Source organism: Cricetulus griseus, chromosome 7 (assembly GCF_003668045.3).
Source record: "Cricetulus griseus strain 17A/GY chromosome 7, alternate assembly CriGri-PICRH-1.0, whole genome shotgun sequence".
In the NCBI taxonomy this organism is placed as follows: Eukaryota; Metazoa; Chordata; class Mammalia; order Rodentia; family Cricetidae; genus Cricetulus; species Cricetulus griseus.
In genome coordinates, this window is record NC_048600.1 from 66,551,092 (window position 1) to 66,571,025 (window position 19,934).

Here is a 19,934-nt window from a genome sequence, read left to right on the forward strand (position 1 = left end):
CTTGCTCTGTTGGCCTAGAACATACAGAGATCCACCTGCCTCTGCCTCCCAAACGCTGGGATTAAAGGCATGCATCAACCACCCCTCCGGAAGCTTTTTCTTTTTTAAGACTTATTTGTGTGCTCGTGTGTGTGTGTGTGCACGAGCATGCATGCCTGCATAAGTTTGTATAGACCACATGTATGCAGGGGAACCTGGGGAGGCCATCCCCTGGAACTGGAGTTACTGTTACAGGTCATTGTGAACTGTATTGTGGGTGCTGGGTCTTGAACCCACATTTTCTACAAGCACAGTAAGTGCTCTAAACCACTAAGCTATCTCTTCAGCCTTGTTGACCTCTGCTTGCTTGCTTATTTATTTATTTATTTATTTATTTATTTATTTATGCTTAATTTTTTTGAAACAGGGTCTCTCTACATGACCCTGGATTACCTAGAACTCATTATGTAGACCAGATTGGCCTCAAATTTAGAGATCCTCCTGCCTCTGCCTCCTGGGTGCTGGGATTAAAGACGTGCACCATCTATGTTTTTAATGTTTCATTATTATTATTAAGAAACATCCCCAGAAGGTTCCTTTTGGTAGTGGGGTCTTTTACTCCTTTGTATTTTCAGTATCTGACTGAACTGAGGAGATAGCTTTGCTTGGACATGCCAGGGTCTCTCTATTGCTTAAGGGCCTGGAGACATCCTGAGGACAGGCTGGTCTATAGGGTGAGAGGTGACCAGGGCAGCTGATCTGTAGGGTGAGAGGTGCCCAGGGCAGCTGGACTGTAGGGTGAGAGGTGCTCAGGGCAGCTGGTCTGTAGGGTAAGAGGTACCCAGGGCAACTGGACTGTACTGTGAGAGGTACCCAGAGCAGGCTGATATATACTCTCTCTTCTTTAAGGAATTTACCAGCTCAGGCTCCGCCAACACAGAGACTACCAAAGTAAATGGCAGCCTGGAAACCAAGTACAGATGGACTGAATATGGGCTGACATTTACAGAGAAGTGGAACACAGACAACACCCTGGGTACCGAGATTACCGTGGAAGACCAGGTAAGGCCTGCCGGCCAGAAGTTCTGGCTCTACTCATTCCCATCGCAGCATCCATGGGCTTGCCCTCGGCTGACCTGTACCACCCTTCTCTTCTGTGCAGCTCACCCGTGGACTGAAGCTGACCTTTGATTCATCCTTCTCGCCTAACACTGGGTAAGGTTCTCACCTTTGTCCCGTGAGGACATTTTAGGATGTGTGGGCCTTGGAAGTCCTTCATGACAGGATTTTGGTGTTAAGGATGACATCGCATGGCCTCTAAACTGGGAGGCCAGAGGGTAGGGAGAGATTGTGGGGTCAGGGCCAGCCAGGATTATGTAGTGAGATTCCATATCAGAGAACAAAAATCAACCAGATAACAACAGTCAGGCTGCCTTGGTCTGAGCTCTGTACATTCTGAGTTCTGTGGTAGTGTTATGACCAGGACACATATACCCATCTGTTAATGGGCTGTGCTGTAGCAAGTGTTAAACACATTTATCTAACATTTGGTTTTGTGTGTTCCTATGCTTATTGAGGGTGCCTGGCTAGGATGCTGTTTGTCCCCAGGAGCTTCCCTTTTCTTTTTGACACAGGGTTTCCTGTAGCCCAGGCTAGCCTTGAACTTGTTATATAGGCAAGCTCAACCTCGAACTTCTTTCTGATCCTCCTGCTTCTATCTCCCAACTCTGGAATCACAGGTGAATGCTACCATATCCAGTTTCTGGGGTGGTAGGTGCTCATGCACCCCAGGTGAGCACTACCCATTGAGCTGTGTCCCCAGGACTAAGGATTGTCGTTGGCAGTGGGGGACTCAAGACTAGTGTTCTAGAATCCCTCGATGTCATTGTGTGCCTGGCCGCAGGCTACGGGCTTTCTTTCTCAATTGATCTGTTTTATTCAAGACTGCCAATAACGAAAGTGGCCAAGGCTGAAGGGCAGAGGTGGCATTTGGAAGCAGGGCTAACTGGTCACTGTTGCTGGCCTAATTTGTAGGTGTGTGGGGCCTTCTCCCAGTTTTCTGAGACACTAGATCTTGGAAGCTTACCCATACTGTGGCTCCTGGGGCTGTCAGGTCCTCTGGCCATAAACAGATTAGGCCTGTTAGTTGTTGACACATCAGAGGACAAAGAGAGCAAGTTGGTCTCCTTTGACTCCTGAGGCTCCACAGGACTAGAAAGAGCTTTTCCCTTCTAGAATAGCCTACACGCCTGTGATTTTGTATGCAGAGTGGTGAGTCTCCCCAAATCAGGAGAAGGTTGTTTGGCCCAATTATGACTGAGTCTAGGCTTTTACTAAATTTCAAGTCTTCAGTTTTTGGTTTGGCAGGTTTTTGGTTCGGCGAAACATGTATAAAATTTACCATCTGCATCATCTTTTACGTTCACAGTTCGGTGGCATGTGTTTTCATTTTTTGTGATTCTGTGCTTTTTTTTTTTTCTTCCTTTTTTGATTGCCTGCCTATGCTTCCCCAGTGCTTGGTTTAAAGGTGTGAGCTACTGCGAACTGAACCTGGGTCCTCCGCAAGAGCAGCAAGCACTCTCAAATGTTGAGTCATCTTCCCAGCCCCCTCAGTGTAACCTTTTATTTTGAAATAATTTTGCAGTTTCTATATAGAAAATTGTGATAAAGGTAACATGAGGAGTTCCCTTCTGTTTTTCCCCTAATTCCCTCTAATGTTGAAATCTTACATTGACCATAACATTATAACACAGCTCATAATATGCACCCATAATGTATATATAATATGGAGCCATGTACTATATAATACGATTTCAGTTGGAAAAATAAAACAAAAAGCAAAAAAAAAAAATATTTCAGTTGGGCACATATAGGAATTATATGTGAGATTATAACAGCTCAAACATTCCCTATTGCCATCGAGGCATAGCACATTTCTTGATTATGTGACAACTGACATAAACAGCACCCACTCTATCACCTGCCCATAAAAGTCTAGCATAGGTGGCTCAGAGGTTAAGAGCACTGACTGCTCTTCCAGAGGTCCTGAGTTCAATTCCCAGGAACCACATGGTGGCTCACAACCATCTGTAAATGAGATCTGGTGCCCTCTTCTGGCGTGCAGGCATAGCATGCATGTAGGCAGAACACTGTATACAGAATAAATAAATAAATCTTAGGAAAAAGGTCTAGCATGTACAATTATGTGTATGCCACGGTATTTGGTGATGATACAGTGTGTGGCTGACTCATGTGCATTTTCCCATTAGAGTGTGTTCCTTTATGAAATACTGTGAACTCAGGTGCTGGGTTACACTGCCCTTCTTGGGCATCTCATATGTGCTCTGTCCCTTGGGTGCATCAGGAGGCCATGGTTGAGTGATTAACCATGGCCATCTGGGTTTCTGCAAGTGCACCCTGTGATGTTTGCTTAATGACCAAATGACCCAGTATGCAATTTTCAGTATTTGTCCCTGTCATTAAGCAATTGTGGCTGTAACAAAGATCAGCGCCAGCAAGTGCACGTTGGTACCACACTGTTAACTGTTGCCCTGCTGATTCTTCGTTCTGGCTTGGGATCCTGCTCTGGATCCTCTGCTGCCTCAAGTTGTCAGGTCTTGTGGTCTCTTCCTGGGACACATTCTCCATCTTTTTTTCTCTTGTGCCCTGGAGATTTTTGAAGAATGGCTGAGAGTTCTGGCAGAATACCCTTCTACTTGGATTGGTCTGCTAATTCCTCCTGATTACATTCAGGTTGTATGTTTTTTGGCAGCTGAAGAAGTGGCACCTCCTTGTGTCCACGGTGCATGCTGTCAGGAAGACTGCCATCGCGGGTCTTGAGACACCAGCTGGCTCACATGGCATCTAGCTTTGTTCTCAGATATACAGCAGGAGATACTAAGACTGCAAATGTTCTTTCTCATCATGCTTCAATTCTTTCTTCCCTCCATCATCATTTTTGCTAGTTATTTCCATCATTCCTTTCTCTTTTTGGTTTTTTGAGACAGGATTTCTCTGTGTAGCTTTGGAGCCTGTCCTGGAACTTGCTCTGTAGACTAGGCTGGCTTTGAACTCACAGAGATCCACCTGCCTCTGCCTCCCAAGTGCTGGGATTAAAGGAGTGCGCCACCTCTGCCTGGCCCATCATTCTTTTCTTACTCGTGGGTTTTACTCTAGGGAAGGGCTGTCCTACTCCCAGTTTTGTTTTTATTCTTAAATTTTATTTAGATATATTAACTTTATGTGCATGAATGTTTTGCCTACATGTATGTATGTACATTGTATGTGTGCCTGGTGCCTATCAGGGTTGGAGGAGAACATTGGATTCTCTGAAACTGGAGTTACAGATGGTTATGAGCAACCATGTGGGAATAAACACATGTTTTCTACAAGAGCACCCAGTGCTCTTCACTGCCGAACCATCTCTCCAGGCCTTTGTTATTTAAACACACACACGTTCCTGTGTGTATGTGTGTGTGTGTGTATGTACCACAGTGTGCATGTGGATATCAGAGAACAACTTGCTGAGTTTGGTTTTCTCCTTTCTCCATTCTAGTCCTAGAGATTCATCTCAGATTATCAGGTTTGACTGCAACCACCTCTACCTGCTGAGCCATCTTGCCAGCCCCTAATCAGTTTTTATGTTAGTATAGATTCACGGACATTTATTCTGTGAGTTGTATTCAGTTGCATCATTTATATCGTGGCTCACGTGGTCTGGATTGTGACAGTTTGGAGCTCCTTCAGGTTGACATGTGTGGGCTTTTGGTGAGCTCCTCTCCCTTGCTTCAGAAGGTGTATGAGGTTCATCTTAGGCGCTTTCCTAATCAGTCCTGATGTCAGCCATTCCTCCAAGGAGCCTTGGTTCCTTATATTGGGTAGGATATTTGTTTATAAGGTATAGCTGTAGGCACTAGGAATGCTGGGTACTTGAGCTTTAAAGGCTCTTGACAGGTTGGAAATGAACACTGGCTTTCTGAAGCACTGGTGATGCCTGGAAAGCTGGCCAACCACAGCCAAATGTGGGCCACAGCTAGGCGGGACTTCAGACCCTTCTTAGGGATTAGTAGCCACCCTCCCTCAAGTGTTGCCTTCCATAGATAAAGCCTGCTTGCTAACCATCACTGTGTGCCGTGTCTCTCTTGAGTGCTTATCAAATTAGCACTACCCCTTAAGTAGCTTAAAAAAAAATCCCAGTGACATTTGAGAAGGGAAAACCTCTATAGATGCTTGAGGAGCAGAGACCTGAGGACGGGTGAGTCATTCTAACTCTAGCTCTGTCATTTTTCTGTGGATGCTTGGACCCCTAGCTAGAATCCCATGAGACGGTGAGTGGAGACACTGTGCAAATTGGTGTGAGTGGTACACGTGGTTGGTTAAAGGCTCTACCACAGGCACTGCTCTTTTTGTTGATTTTGTCTTTTGAGAGAGGGTCTCATGTAGCCCAGTCTGGTCTTGAACTCCTGATCCTCCTGCCTCCATGTGCAACTGTGTGCCACTCATGTTTTATTGAGACAGGGTCTGACTATGTAGCTCAGGCTAGCCTTCAAGTTATGATCCTCTTGCCTTGGGAGTTGGTTCTTTCCTTCCATCATGTGGGTCCTGGGGACTGATCTGAGGTCATTAAGCTTGGCAGCGAGAGCGCCACTATCCTACACCGTATTACTGGCCCTAAACATCTTTTGATATATTTTCGTCTTGTTACGATAAGTCTTTACTCCAAAGCCACCCGAGCCCTGCCGCCATGTGGCAGCTTTCTGCCAGGCCGCCCAAGTTCCGCCCACCGCCATGTTATGGCCCTGAATAATACAGAGATTTATATTAGTTTCAAATGCTGCTTGGCCAGTGACTAGGATTTCTCATCTGCTAGCTCAGTCTTAATTATCATAAATCTCTATGTTGTATAAGACTTATTGGACGACAATGGCAAGCATCCTGTCTTCCTGGGCTCATAGTCTATTGCCAATACTGTTCTTACAATGTTCACATTTTCTCAACTTTGAAGCTCCTGGGTGGAAACCTACTTATTTTAACAGTTAGACCCATTTGTCCAATTCCTGGTAACCTCTGATAACTTGGAGAGTTGCTTTAGGCTTACTCTGTATGTTTGCTTCCCTGGGTCTGTAACTGGCCATTGCCCAAGAAACAGCTGGGCCTTTGGGGAGGGAATGGGTTCAGAGCCCATGGATTGTATGCTTTAATCTCCCTGTAAAGAGGGCCAGGAGCAGGTGGGTCTGTGTGGTCCTCAGGACTCTGACTTGGTTTCTGTTGTCTAGGCTGAGAAAGCCAGTGGCTAGAGAATGGTCCCCTTTGCAAGCATGTGATGCAATTTCAATTTTATTTGATAGATTGATCTTCAAAAATATTTATTTTAAGGATGGAGAGATGGCTCAGAGATTAAACGCACTGGTTGCTCTTCCAGAGGTCCTGAGTTCAATTCCCAGCACCCACATGGTGGCTTACACCATCTATAATGAGATCTGGTTCCCTCTTTTGGACTACAGGCACACATGCAGGCAGATTACTGTATACATGATAGATAAATAAATAAAATCTTTAATTTTTTTATTTTAACATATTTGTGCATACGTGGCTTGTGCTTACCTGCCACAGTGCACTTGTAGGGGTCAGAGGGTGACTTCGGGTTTGCTCTTTTGCCTTCTTGAGGTAAGATTTCTTTCTTTTTTTAAAATGATGTATTCATTTTTATTCTGTGCATTGGTATTTTTGCCTGCATGTATGTCTGTGTGAGGGTGTTGTGTTCACTGAAACTGCAGTTATAGGCAGGTATGGGCTTCCATGTGGGTGCTGGGTCCTCTGGAAGAGCAGTGAGTGCTTTTAACCACTGAACCATCTTTCTGGAATTTCTTTTGTTCACTGATATATATGACAGGCTAGCTGGCTTTTAAGTTTTAGTGGGCCTCCTGTCATTCCATCCCATCTCTGCAGAGAAATTTACTGGGATTACAGATACTTCTGCTATGCAGACAGCATTACTGGGCTCTGGGGATTTGAACTCTGGTCTTTAGGCTTGTCTGGCAAGTGCTTTATTCACTGAGCCATCTACTCAGCCCAGTAGATGCTCTCTTATTCTCTGGGGTTTGCTTTGGTTAAAATTTATAACTCATCTACCCTTGTTGTGGGACACTGAGTATAGTTGACAGACACTGAACTAACTGGTCTTAGACGTGAAGAATCTGGCATCACTGGGCCTGAGATCAGGACTTCCAGCCCCCATGACTGAAGGACTCAGGTTCCTCATCAGTATCTAGGACTCTCCGTTGTGAACTCAGTGGTATCTTTCGACTATGGCAGTTAACACTCTCCTAGTGTACTCACTAAGCAGGAGAAAGATTTTGTGTGTGTGTGTGTGTGTGTGTGTGTGTGTGTGTGCATGCATGTATGCATGTACGCATGTACGTGAGCACCACATAGAGGCAGTTACCTGCAGAGGCCAGAAAAGGTGTCAGAACCCCAGGAGCTGGAGTTGCAGGCAGTTGTAAGCTGCCAGTGTAGGTATTAGAAACCGAATCCCTGTCTTCTGCACAAGCACTTGCTTTTAACTTGTGAGCTTCCTCTCCAGCCCCAGGGATCTTTTTTGAGGGGGGGGGCACCTACTGGGTGAGCCACAAAGATGACCACCTCCCTCAAATTGCTGCTTGGGTAGCTTTGTGATTTGCACCTCTTCTGTAAGTTTGGAAAACAATAAACATGCCTAATAGATGCCTGTGTAGGGTGTTGGGTTAGGTATAGGGAGAGGCTAGAAAAGGAGTGTGGTTGGAACTCACTTTCTGGCCTCTTCCCATGGCGTGCATAGCACAGTGTCAATGTAACCTTTTGCAGACTAGATGTGAGCTCAGGAGAACTTGTGACCTGCTTGTGGCTCAGCAGCTGTTTGGGGGACAACTAACCACTAACCCTGCTTCTGTTCCCTACCTCCTACTCATACTGGGACCAGTCAACATGTTTGCATTGTTCTTAGCATGATAGTGTCAATGTGAGTTAGCTTCGCTTTAATACATTTTTTTTTCTTTTTCTTTTAGGAAAAAAAATGCTAAAATCAAGACAGGGTACAAGAGGGAGCATATCAACCTGGGCTGTGATGTGGACTTTGACATTGCTGGGCCCTCCATCCGGGGTGCTCTGGTGCTTGGCTATGAGGGCTGGCTGGCTGGCTACCAGATGAATTTTGAGACTTCGAAGTCCCGAGTGACCCAGAGCAACTTCGCAGTTGGGTACAAGACGGACGAGTTCCAGCTTCATACTAATGTGTAAGTGTGTAGGGGCGTTGTCACTTACTTTCCTAGGGCTGTGACAAAACACCGTGACCAAAGCAACTTATAAAAGGAATTATTTAGAGTCCATGATGGCAGGGCAAAGGCACAGTGGCAGGAACAGCTGAGAGCTCACATCTTGATCCACAACCAAGAGGCAGAGAGAAAGAGAGCCTCAAAGCCTAACCCCAGCGACACACCGCCTCCAACAAAACCACACCTCCTAATCCTTCCCAAAAAGTTCGACCACCTGAGGACCTAGTATTCAAATGGTGACCAATCTCATTTGGAATGCCATGGGTGTTATGTATTGGCTAGGGTGGTTGCTTTTCTTTTTTTTTCCTAAGATCAGTTTTCAGTCATTTTGGTGAGATGAGCCAAAGGGCCTGTTAGCATTTTTGTTTCCCATCCCACGGTAGATAATCAAGAATGCACAGGATTTTTTTCTCTCTGTTAATGTTGTTAAAAGTTTGCTGACTGTTGGACTATGGGTGACAGGCAGAGAGGTTACATAGTAGGTTAGAGAGAGTCTACCACCAGACTTGGAGGTTGAAGGACATTGATGATTTGAGGGAATCAAAATTTTCAGCCATAAAAATAATCTTATTTGGGCCTAGAGGGAAGCTCATTAGGTAAGAGCACTTGCTGCTCTCGGAGAGGATACAAGTTTGGTTCCCAGCACTCTTGTTTTGCATGCCACCTGAGTCTCTAGGGGATCCAATGCTCTCTCATGGTCTTTGAAGGGTACATCATTCCCCCATACATATAAAAAAAATTAAAAAAAAAAAAAGGTAATCTTGTTTGTCTTAATTCCATGAAACACTAACATGTTCTTTCCACTAGAGGGCACTAAAGAAGTAATGCCTTACTCAGACCAGTAACAAATCTAAACAAATCTGTTTCCATTGATAATAATTAAAGCATTTGTGTGTGTGTGTGTGTGTGTGTGTGTGTGTGTGTGTGTGTGTGTGTGTGTGTGTGTGTGTGTGAGAATCCCTATGTCTCAGTGTACACGGAGATTAGAGAACAGCTTGCAGGGAATCTGTTCTCTTTTTCCATATCCAAACTACAGTACTTGCCTTCCAAGGAGTGTGAGGCCTGAGCTTTCCTGGCTGTTCTGGCCATGTTTCTTCTCCTTTGCTTCCCTCCTACCATCTTTGACAGAATCATTTACATAAGTAAAGACACAAACAGTAGAAAGTAGAAAGCTCTGTAGAATCCCAGTTTTCTAGTTTCTGCTTTCATTTTTCTTTCTTTCTTTCTTTCTTTCTTTTTTTTTTTTTTTTTTTTTGATTTTTTTCGAGACAGGGTTTCTCTGTGGCTTTGGAGTCTGTGCTGGAACTCGCTCTTGTAGACCAGGCTGGCCTCAAACTCACAGAGATCTGCCTGCCTCTGCCTCCTGAGTGCTGAGACTAAAGGCGTGCACCACCACCGCCCGGCTCTGCTTTCATTTTAAAACAACAGTTTGTTTTTATTCATGTGTATGTATGCATAGTTTTGTGTGTGTGTGTGTGTGTGTGTGTGTGTGTGTGTGTGTGTGTGTGTATGTCACATTTGTGCAGGTGCCCATGGTGGCCAGAAGAGGGTGCTGGAGTCTCTGGAGCTGGAGTTAATGGGCAGTTATGAGCTGCCTGATATAGACTGATGAACTTAGGTCCTTTGGGAAAGCGGCAAATACTCATACCCTAACAATTGAGTTCTCTCATCTGCCCCCGTTTCTAAAAGAGCATTTGAAAGCAAGCTTGAAGTTTCATGCTGCTCTGATAGTTATCTGGGATGCCTTTGAGAGTTCCCAGTGATTGGTGAGCTGTTTTAACTTCTGAAACTTGGAGACTCTGGTGTTTGCCCCACTATTGTCAGGCTTCCTGTATCTCAGCACTCATTTCATGAAAGTTGGTCTTGAGTCCCTGGCTTGGTTCAGTCTATTTGTGACATTCCTGCTCTCCTGCTAGTGCTGGTGACTCTGCCTGGGTTTCAGTCCACATCGCTGGACAGCTGGTCATCTGTTGCTATGCTTACTTGCAGGAACGATGGGACAGAGTTTGGTGGCTCCATTTACCAAAAGGTGAACAAGAAGTTGGAGACTGCTGTCAATCTTGCCTGGACAGCAGGAAACAGTAACACTCGCTTTGGAATAGCAGCCAAGTATCAGGTCGATCCTGATGCCTGCTTTTCGGTGGGTACCCATGAATCACTGGGCTTACGATTGGGAGAATTCCTGTGTTTCCACCACTGCCTGGCTCTGCATGGTTTTTAGTTCATCAATATTTTTATTTTGGAGGAGCTGAACACTTATGGAGGTTGATTGGATAATTTCCTTAAAGGCACACAGCACAGAGAAAATGTGTCCCCAGACCTGGTTTTGAGCAGATACTATGCTATTGAGCCTCTTTCTTTAACCGTTCCTGTCCCATCATGCAAACTGTATTCCCTTAAATGTTTTATTTTTGCCCTCATTTTCATTTTGTTCTCAGTCCCTGTGGTCTACATTAAGGCATCAGTGGTCAGGATGATGTATTCTAGTGGTAGAGCCCTTGCCTAGCACGTGTGTGCACTGGGCTTAAGCCATATTACTGGGGGGAAAAGCAAACCCAAACGAGGCCAGGGCTGTAGCTCAGTTGGAAGAGTGCTTGCTTAACATACAGAAAGCCTGGTGCTTGATCCCCGGCACAGCAGAAACAGCAGGCAGAAGGATGGGAAGTTCAAGGCCTTTCGTGGCTATGATATAGCAAGTGTTCAAAGGCAACATTGGGCTACATAGTGAGAGCACACCTCTAAACTGACAAAACCAAGTTGTTGATCAGTGGACATCTTGTCTTGCCTGCCCCGTGGCACTGGTCAGAGGCCCCGAACTACACAGGTTTTGTGGTGAAATGAGTTGAGCTGGCTTCTGTTGTCACACAGTAGGTGGCCACCCTTTTGGGTGGAATGAGGAAGTGTCTTGTTGCAAAATGTTTCTGCTGGTTGGTATAACTCACAGATAGTCTGTTTTAAGTCTCCTGACCTGGGAACAAGATTTGGCTCCCTCAACATCAGCCATGTGTGTAAAACCAAAGGACAAGGGGCCTCCATGTTGGGAACATAAAGGAATGGTTAGAGGGGGTATGGCTTCCAAGAGCCCTTATTCTCCTTGCTCCGTCCTTGGGAGTTCACAGAAGCAGGAGAGTACAGGCACCTGCATTTGACACATGTCATTCTGAGTTTCATGAGATGACCATGGGCAGGTACAGTTTGGTTCTGATAGCTGGGATCTGAGTGAGAAACCCTCACTCTTTTTGGAGGTAAACATGTGGGATACTGTTTTCACTTGGACTTATCTTTTCTCTTTCAGGCCAAAGTGAACAACTCTAGCCTGATCGGTTTAGGGTACACTCAGACCCTAAAGCCAGGTATGTTTTGCCTGGGTGCAAAGCTAGTTCTCTGGTTATATTTTGCTGACTCCTGCTCTTCCTATGGAACATTGTAAATGAGTGTATATAAACCTTTAGATTTGAATGTTTATAAAGGAGTTGTGGGGTCATTGTCAAAAGGAAAAAAAAAAAAAAGAGTATGAGAAATAGAAAGCCAGAAGGAAAACACTGGTAAAAACCATGTCACATCTCTGGCTGTTTTCTTCCATCCTTTTCCTGAGGTGTGACACTTATTTCCAGGCGGTTGTCAAATTTAGCCTGTCAGTCGCCCTCATTATGGAAAGGCATGATGGTTAGCGCCTCTGCGTAATTGTCGAAGCCACTATGTGTGTGGGGGCTCTAGGGGCTAATCCCGCTTTTGAACCCTTGAAGCCCAGTGATGTGATGTGAGAATCAAGTTCCTCTCGGAAAATCAGCCCATTTGATCTAAAATTACGAGTAATTCCCAGGAAAAGGAGTTTATTGTGTGTGTGAGTATGGGTGCATAGTGTTAAGAAGATGAACATTCAAGCCTGATACAGGACAGGGTTTCCCTCCAAGACAGTATTGCTCAAGCAGCTTACCCTTAGGGTACCAGATGTCAAATGCTCATTGTAATGGGGGAAGATGAGGGAGAAAGGAAAGTGGATGTTCCAGTAGGGTTTCTGCTCTGGGTACCACTAATGATGTTGCATGTGTTCATTTGAGGGTACCAGCAAGCCAGGGTATATTACAGAATGTATGCTGAAGGGTCACCTCGTTTGGCCCCTGCTGATTGTACCTGGAACAAATTCTGACTTTGGTATTAACCTCTCTTTCCTTTGTCTCTTCCTCCTTCCTCATCCCTCCATGATACACCCTGTCTCTCTCGTCTTCCTGCAGGTATCAAACTGACGCTGTCAGCTCTGCTGGACGGCAAGAACGTCAATGCGGGTGGCCACAAGCTTGGTCTAGGACTGGAATTTCAAGCATAAATGAATATTGTACAATCGTTAATTTTAAACTATTTTGCAGTATAGCTACCTTCAGAATTTAGTGTACCTTTTAATGTTGTATGTTGGGGATGCGAGAATTGATAAATACCACATTAGATGTCCAGGCTAAGGATGACTCGGCTTTAAGGTGTTTTCCATTTCAGAGGCACAGCAGAAATCCATTCCTAAAAGGATCCTTTTAGCTGTAGGTGTGTGTTGGGGAGGAGCCACTCCAGAGACGTCAGGCTGCAAGTGGAAGCTGGGAATGTGCGGGTCCTTTGTAAATCTGAGTTGAGTCCACAGATGAAATTGTGACTTCCTGAGCATCGAATCTTGGTGTCCCAATCCTAACTGCTGAGAAGCATGTACACACCTGTGTGGAAGGGACTTTTAAGACAGATCACCATGCCCTGTTCCCATCCTAGCCCATCAGTTTCCCGTTTTACACCAAAAGTACTATTAGCTATTTCTTTTGTGCCATTTTAGGGTGGAGAGGGTGGGCATGATGGAGCCAGTCATTCAGGACTTAATTTTTCCTTGTGGTGTGGTTTTCTTTTCTTCCCTCCCTTCCTCCCTCCCTCCCTCCCTCCCTCCCTCCCTCCCTCTCTCTCTCTCTCTCTCTCTCTCTCTCTCTCTCTGCCATTACACCAGAGTATGAAACAGCTTCCAGGATCTCCAGCTTTAAGCTGGGCAGGTGATTTCAGTCACACCATGACAACACTAGGGATTTAAAGTGACCTCTGTTATAGCCTCACCACTCTATTTTTTAGCAGTTTAATGGATACATTATAGAGTCTTCCATTTTGTGTGGAATTAGCTCCTCCCCTTCAAATGCTGTAATTAACATCACTTAAAATAAAACTTGAATAAAATATTGAAACCTTCTCTCCTTGTTGCTTTTGTTAAGAAAATATGAATGGCCGGGATTTGGTTTAGTTTTGTGCTTTGCTTTTTTGTATTATATGCACGGTGTCTAACAAATGACCACTAACACTCAGGAGGCTGGAGAGATGCCTCAGAGGTTAAGAGTACTTCCTGTTCTCGTAGTGGACCGGAGGCTGCTCACACTACCTGTAACTCTGGGTTTTCGGGTGTCTGAATCCCTCTTTTGGTCTCCTTAGACACCCACACATAAATAAAAATCAGTCTTAAAAAAATCACTTATGGGCGCACGCCTTTAGTCCCAGCACTCGGGAGGCAAAGACAGGTGGATCTCTGTGAGTTTGAGGCCAGCCTGGTCTACAAGAGCTAGTTCCAGGACAGGCTCCAAAGCCACAGAGAAACCCTGACTCAAAAAACAAGCAAACCACTTATGGTTGGGTGTGGTGACACATCCCAGCACCTTGGAGACTGGGGCAAAAAGATACACAGACTGTTAGTTAGACCTGAGAATTTTGAGGAGAAAAGACCAAACTCATGATTGTTCAATTAAAGCTATATTTTGGGATGCACCTGGGACTGACCAGCCAGCTGCCAAACCCTAAGTTGGCACTTGAGAGAACAGCCCCTGCTGACCTCTTGAGGTCCTTTTTATAGAGGGTAAGGTATTCACAGGGATGAGAGAGTAGGCTGTTATACATTGCAAGAGAGATAACATGAAAGGGAAGGAGCAGGGGTAAGTATATTTGTCATAAGTATGGGGTTTCTTTGTGTAACAGCCCTGGCTGTCCTGGAACTCACTCTGTAGACAGGTTAGCCTTGAACTCACAGAGATCAGCTGCCTCTGCCTCCTGAGTGCTGGGATTAACTATTGCCTGCTTTAGGAATTTATTCTTTTTTGTTTTTGTTTTTCGAGACAGGGCTTCTCTGTATTGTTTTGGAGGCTGTCCAGGAACTCACTCTGTAGACAAGCCTGGCCTCGAACTCATAGAGATCCGCCTGCCTCTGCCTCCCGAGTGCTGCGATTAAAGGCGAGCACCACCAACTCTTGGCTAGGAATTTATTCTTAACGGCAAACAGAACCTTTAGCCTGCTGGGTATATTGTTCCTGTTTTTGTCTCCCATTAACTTGCAAGGTATATTTTTCTGTTTGGGTGTCAAGAGGAAGATTGAGGCAGTGGGTCCAAAATCTAACACTGATAGACAAACTGACTTAGTGGAGCCCATTCTATATGGAGAGATACCTTGCTCAGCCTAGACACAGGGGTGCGGGGGTGGAGAGGCAGGCGCCTTAGTCCTGCCTCAACGAGATGATGGGACAGACTTAGTAGACTTCCTAGGGGAGAACTTACCCTCTCCGTGGAGCAAATGGGAGGAGAAGAGGGAGGGGGAATTGGAATGTAAAAAATAAATTAATAAAAAAATGTAAAAAAATAAAAGAAAGGTTGAGGGGTTCAGGATGCCCCACCCCTCACTGGTTGGCGTTGGGTGGATGAGAGTCAGTATTTTGGGGCGTGCTCTGCACACCCATGCTTATTTATGTGTATGTGTGAAGCTGCATGAGTTTATGTAAGCTGCTCAGGAGGTGCGAGTGTTGGATCTAAATGAAACTGCAGTCACAGGCCGTCTGATTAGGGTGTTGATAACTGGACCTGGGTTATCAAGCATCAAGCACTCTTAACTGCTAAACCATCTCTCTAGGCTTTCAAATAATAACTTTTTAAAAAATATAATAGATCATTGATAGCATTGTTGTATAAAATAGAAGTCCGGGAAGGTGTGTCTGGTGTAGTGATATCTTGCTTGTATAAAGCAAGGCTTTATTTAAAGCCCTCCTGAAGGCCAGAGGATGAAGCTTGCCACTAGCTAACCACTAACCACTGGGGTCTGGAGGTCTGTACAGACAGACGGGAAGTGAGGTAGCTGGGTGGAAACAGGATGTAAGCTGGGAGAAACAGGAACTCTCTCTTGTTTGCTGAGGCGCTAAGGAGGTAAGGTGTGTGGGTGGTTTGCTCCTCTCTCAGCATTTCCCTCTATATCTGACTCCGGGGTTTTTGTTACTTAGACCAATTAAGAACTCTGTTTACAGCCTGGCTTCTTGTCTCAGGTTTGAATGAGAATGTCTCTGTAGGCTCTGGCATTTGAGTACTTGGTCCCCAGTTGGTGCTGTTTGGGGAGGCTTAGGAGGTGTGGCCTTGCTGGAGGAAGTATGTCACTGGTGGGTGGGCTTTGAGGTTTTGAAAGTTTATATTATTCCTAGTTTGTACTTTCCGATTCATGCTTGTGGTTTGATATACCAACTTTCAGTTTGCCATTCCTGGTGTCATGCCTGTCTGCTGCCACACTTCCTGGTGAAAGACCCCGAAGAGGCACTTTCGTAGAGGGAGACCCACACACCCAGGAATCAGCGAGGCCACGAACTGGATGCAAAAAAACAAGAGGCTTTATTGGAGACGCAGGTACCTGGGGCGACTTAGCTTCTGTGTGGCTAAGCGCGCCCGCCCCAAGGGAAAGGCGTCCTTATATAGGGAAAAAGGCGCAAGCTAGGAGCAGGGATTCTATTTGATGGTTCAAATGAGGCACAGAGCCATTCCAGATCAGCATATTCTCAAGGTCTGGTGTCTGGTACAACAGACTTGATTCCTCCCTCCGCGCCCAGGTGGCTGACCTTGGGGGCGGAGACCTTGGGACGGAGCGGTCCGGCGGGGGCCGGGGCCGGCCTTGCGCGGCGGCGGGGAAGTGCCGGCAGCTGTGGGTATCAAGGGTCAGGGGGTGCAGGAGAGGATGTATTCGCCAGCTGCATGCGGGAAAACTTAAAAGAGAAAGCTAAGGGCGGGGGTCTTTCACTGGCCTTGATAGCAATAGATTCTTATCTCTCCGGTACTGTAAGCTCAAATAAACTCTCCATAAATTGCCTTGGTCATGTTTTGTCACTGCAATAATAGGAAAGTAAATGCAATTTGGCTGTGTTCTCATTACAGTAAGAGGCTTTGTGTCCTTTTCCGAGTCTACATGGTTGTGGTAGAATCCAGTTCATTGTAGAATTGAAGTCTCTTGTTGGCTTGTTGACTGAAGGTCATGCAGTGCCTGGAGAGCACTAGTACTCCTTATATTGTCCTTCCATCCCCAGTGTTAGGAACAGCAAGACTCCCCATCTAATCCTTACTATGCTTCTCTTCACTTCTCCAGGAATGGCTTTCCCTTTTACCAGCTCTCCCATTAGGCTAGTTCCCCAACTCCTATATAAGGTTAACTGCCATGCCGCGTAACCTCATTACACTTACAATAACCATCATTAACAGGCTTTACCTTGTGGGCCATGGGGTGTGGCGTGGTCATTTTGGAGTTTACACTTACATTCTTTTTGTTTGTTTGTTTGTTTGAGACAGGGTCTGTATAGTCCTGGCTGTCCTAGAACTTGCTCTGTCGACCAAGCTGGCGTCGAACTCACAAATCCACCTAAAGGTGTGCACCACCATTACCCAGCTGCAGCTGTTTCTTATAAATGAATACTTAGAACCTGTCCAGAAGGCCGGGCGGAGGAAGCTCACACCTTTAATCCCTGCACTCCCGAGGCAGAGGCAGGCAGATCTCTGTGAGTTCCAGACCAGCCTGGTCTGCAAGAGCTAGTTCCAGGACAGCCTCAAAGTCACAGAGAAACCCTGTCTCGAAAAACCAAAAAAGAAAAAAAAAATCTGTCCAGAGATTTTTCTCTGAACAAAGTGGTTTCTGGGTCCATGTAGTCAAGGGCCAGGCATAGTTTTAACGTTGTGAAGTGGTTGGTTGGGCAGTGGTGGCAGACGGATCTCTGTGATTTTGAGGCCTGGTCTACAAAGCAAATTACAGGACAGCCAGGGCTGCTACACAGAGAAACCCTGTCTTGGAAAAAGAAAGATGCTGTGAGTATGAGGGGGATTTAATTCATCAGTTATTCATGAATGTCTGCCTACAGTATGCAGTGTGTTGAATGGAATATCACTGCAAAATGCCTCGAGTTTATAATATCTCATTGATTAAAAGAATTTAGATGGGGCTGGGTGGCTCAGCAGGTAGAACACTGGTTGTTCTTGCAGAGAACCTGGTTTTGGTTCCCAGCACCCACCCACAAGGAGTTACCAACTATCTGTAACTGCAGTTCTAGAGGATCTCATGCCATCTTGTAGTCTCTGTTAAGTCTCAAACCCTGGGACAAATGGATGAGGTGCCTATTTAACAAATCAAAGCAGACCTGGCCAGGTTCTCCCAGTATCCCTCAGATCTGTTACAGGGTATAGCTGGTACAGCCTTCCTCCCATTAACCTCCATAACTCTCCAGCCCGGGGCTGGACTGCCCTTTCTGCAGAGGCTCTTCCCATATAATCCAGCCATTTTGATTACCTGCCCCTTTTGTACCTTTGCCCTCTTAGCAACTGCACCTGCTCCCCCCTCCCTTCTACTTTCCTCTCCCCTTCTCCTAACATGGCCCAGCTCTGTCTGGTCACGTGCACTCTGGACTCTCCCAGATGTCCCTGCCTCTGACTATGCTCTTCCTTTTATCTAAAAGAAACCTCCTCCGGTATACCTAAGTGCAGTCATGTCCATCTTTTCATTCAGTCTCTGATGACACTCACATGCATAAATCCCATAAGACAATACACATACTTAAAAATAAATCTGAAGCTGGGCAGTGGTAGCACATTCCTTTAATCCCAGCACTCAGGAGGCAGAGGCAGGCAGATGACTGAGTTTGAGGCCAGCCTGGTCTACAGAGCGAGTTCCAGGACAGCCAGGGCTACACAGAGAAACTGTCATGAAGAGAACCAAAACAAAATAAAAACAAAAAATGAATTCAGCTGATCTGTCACTGAGGACAAAAGAACACAGTAGATTAAGAAGGACAACAGAGGGTGTCACAGAAGTTGATCAATTGAAAACTATCTCCAAACGGTCAGAAGGATGGAGATTATTCTCTGAACAGTGGTATTTTCTGAACCAGCAGAAAGCAATGCTCGGGGGACTTGGGAGGACCGTACCTTTGCGTTCCGAACTGGAAGGTTTGGACACCATTCCATGTATACAGGCTGTGGCAGGCTGAGTTGAGATGAATGATGTCTTAGTTTTCTTAACATAGAGTCTGTGTTTTTGAGCTGTCCTGGGGCCAAATCCATCAGATTTGGGAGAACACAGGCTTTTCTCTACCCTGTAGAGGCAGCCCAGCTCTCTGGGGAGGAAATTGAAGAGATGGCAGTGAACATGTGGGCACCATAAATGGCAGCTTTATGCTACACCGATTTCCCTGAAAATTAATGAAATGCCATGTATATGAATTGAAACCTATAACTATTTGTTTTGGAAACAGTCACACAACACACCCTTAGACACAAATGCTGTACCGTACCAAGGCAAACTTTCTAAATTTACATTTTCACATACTGAGGGTTTTGTTTTACAAAATGTAAAAAGTAATACTATATTTTTGGAAAATTTGAGGCAATTCTCAATGGCAGGGTTTCAGTCTGACTTGTGACCAATTTTCTTGCTTTTCTTTCACGACACTATCATCCTATTAAATCCTATCCATTCTTACAGTGTCCCACACAAGAAAGCAAGGCCTGCAAAGGCTGGCTTTGTTTGCTTTGTTTATCGATGCTCCCTTAAGTATGGAGGAGTGTTAAATATTTGATGAAACACTGAAGGGTAAATCAGGATAGTGGCTCATGCCTGTAATTCCAGCACCTTCGGGGAAGAGGTGTAGGAGTTCAAGGTCATCCTTGGATACAAAGAGATTTCAAGGCCAGCCTGGGCTACATGAAATTTTGTTTCAAAAGGCAAAAACAAAAGGGTGCTGGAGAAATCATTCAGCATTTAAGAGCATTTGTTGCTCTTCAGAGGACCAGAGTTCTCAGCTTCCACATGGGGTGGCTCACAATCATGACTCATTCCTGCTCTAACTCCAGCTCCAGGGAGGTCTGACGCCCTCTTCTGGCATCAGAAGGCATCTGCGGTTACACATAATTTTAACATTCATTTTTGCTGGGTGTGGCAGCGCATGCTTTAACACATGGTGTACTGCATAGAAATCTCTAAGACATATGCCAGGGATGGCACATTTTTGGGTAAACTGCATGTTATTTAATAATTACAGATCATAATGTACTATAAGTGTTGGTTTTTCAATAATTGTATTTTTATTTACAAAAAACTAATTAAACAATTAAAGTTCCTAATATTTTTTAAACGGATGGTACTTCGTAAAACAGTTTCCCCTATGAAGAGGGACCAAACAAAATTTACATAAGTATCTAGATTCACTCCTTTTTCTCACTCCTTTTTCCATGAGTGGCATAAACTCTGCAGGCTCTCATAGGAAAGTTTTTCTTCCCCCTTGCTGGAATACATGTAGGTTCATGTTGCTTCCTATCATCTGACAAGCCTTTGGGTGGATCTATACTATGTGTTCT

General features: G+C 45.2%; 1 protein-coding gene across 1 annotated transcript in view; it reads left to right on the plus strand.

The window, feature by feature from the left end:
- Positions 1-13,500, plus strand: part of Vdac1 (voltage dependent anion channel 1) — a 28,875-nt gene extending 15,375 nt beyond the window's left edge. The window contains 6 exon segments of the mRNA XM_027427557.2: positions 889-1,041; positions 1,142-1,194; positions 8,022-8,249; positions 10,278-10,428; positions 11,584-11,641; positions 12,524-13,500. Of these exon segments, the coding sequence (XP_027283358.1) occupies positions 889-1,041; positions 1,142-1,194; positions 8,022-8,249; positions 10,278-10,428; positions 11,584-11,641; positions 12,524-12,615 (735 nt within the window). The 3' untranslated portion in view covers positions 12,616-13,500.
- The last annotated feature ends 6,434 nt before the right edge of the window (positions 13,501-19,934 follow it).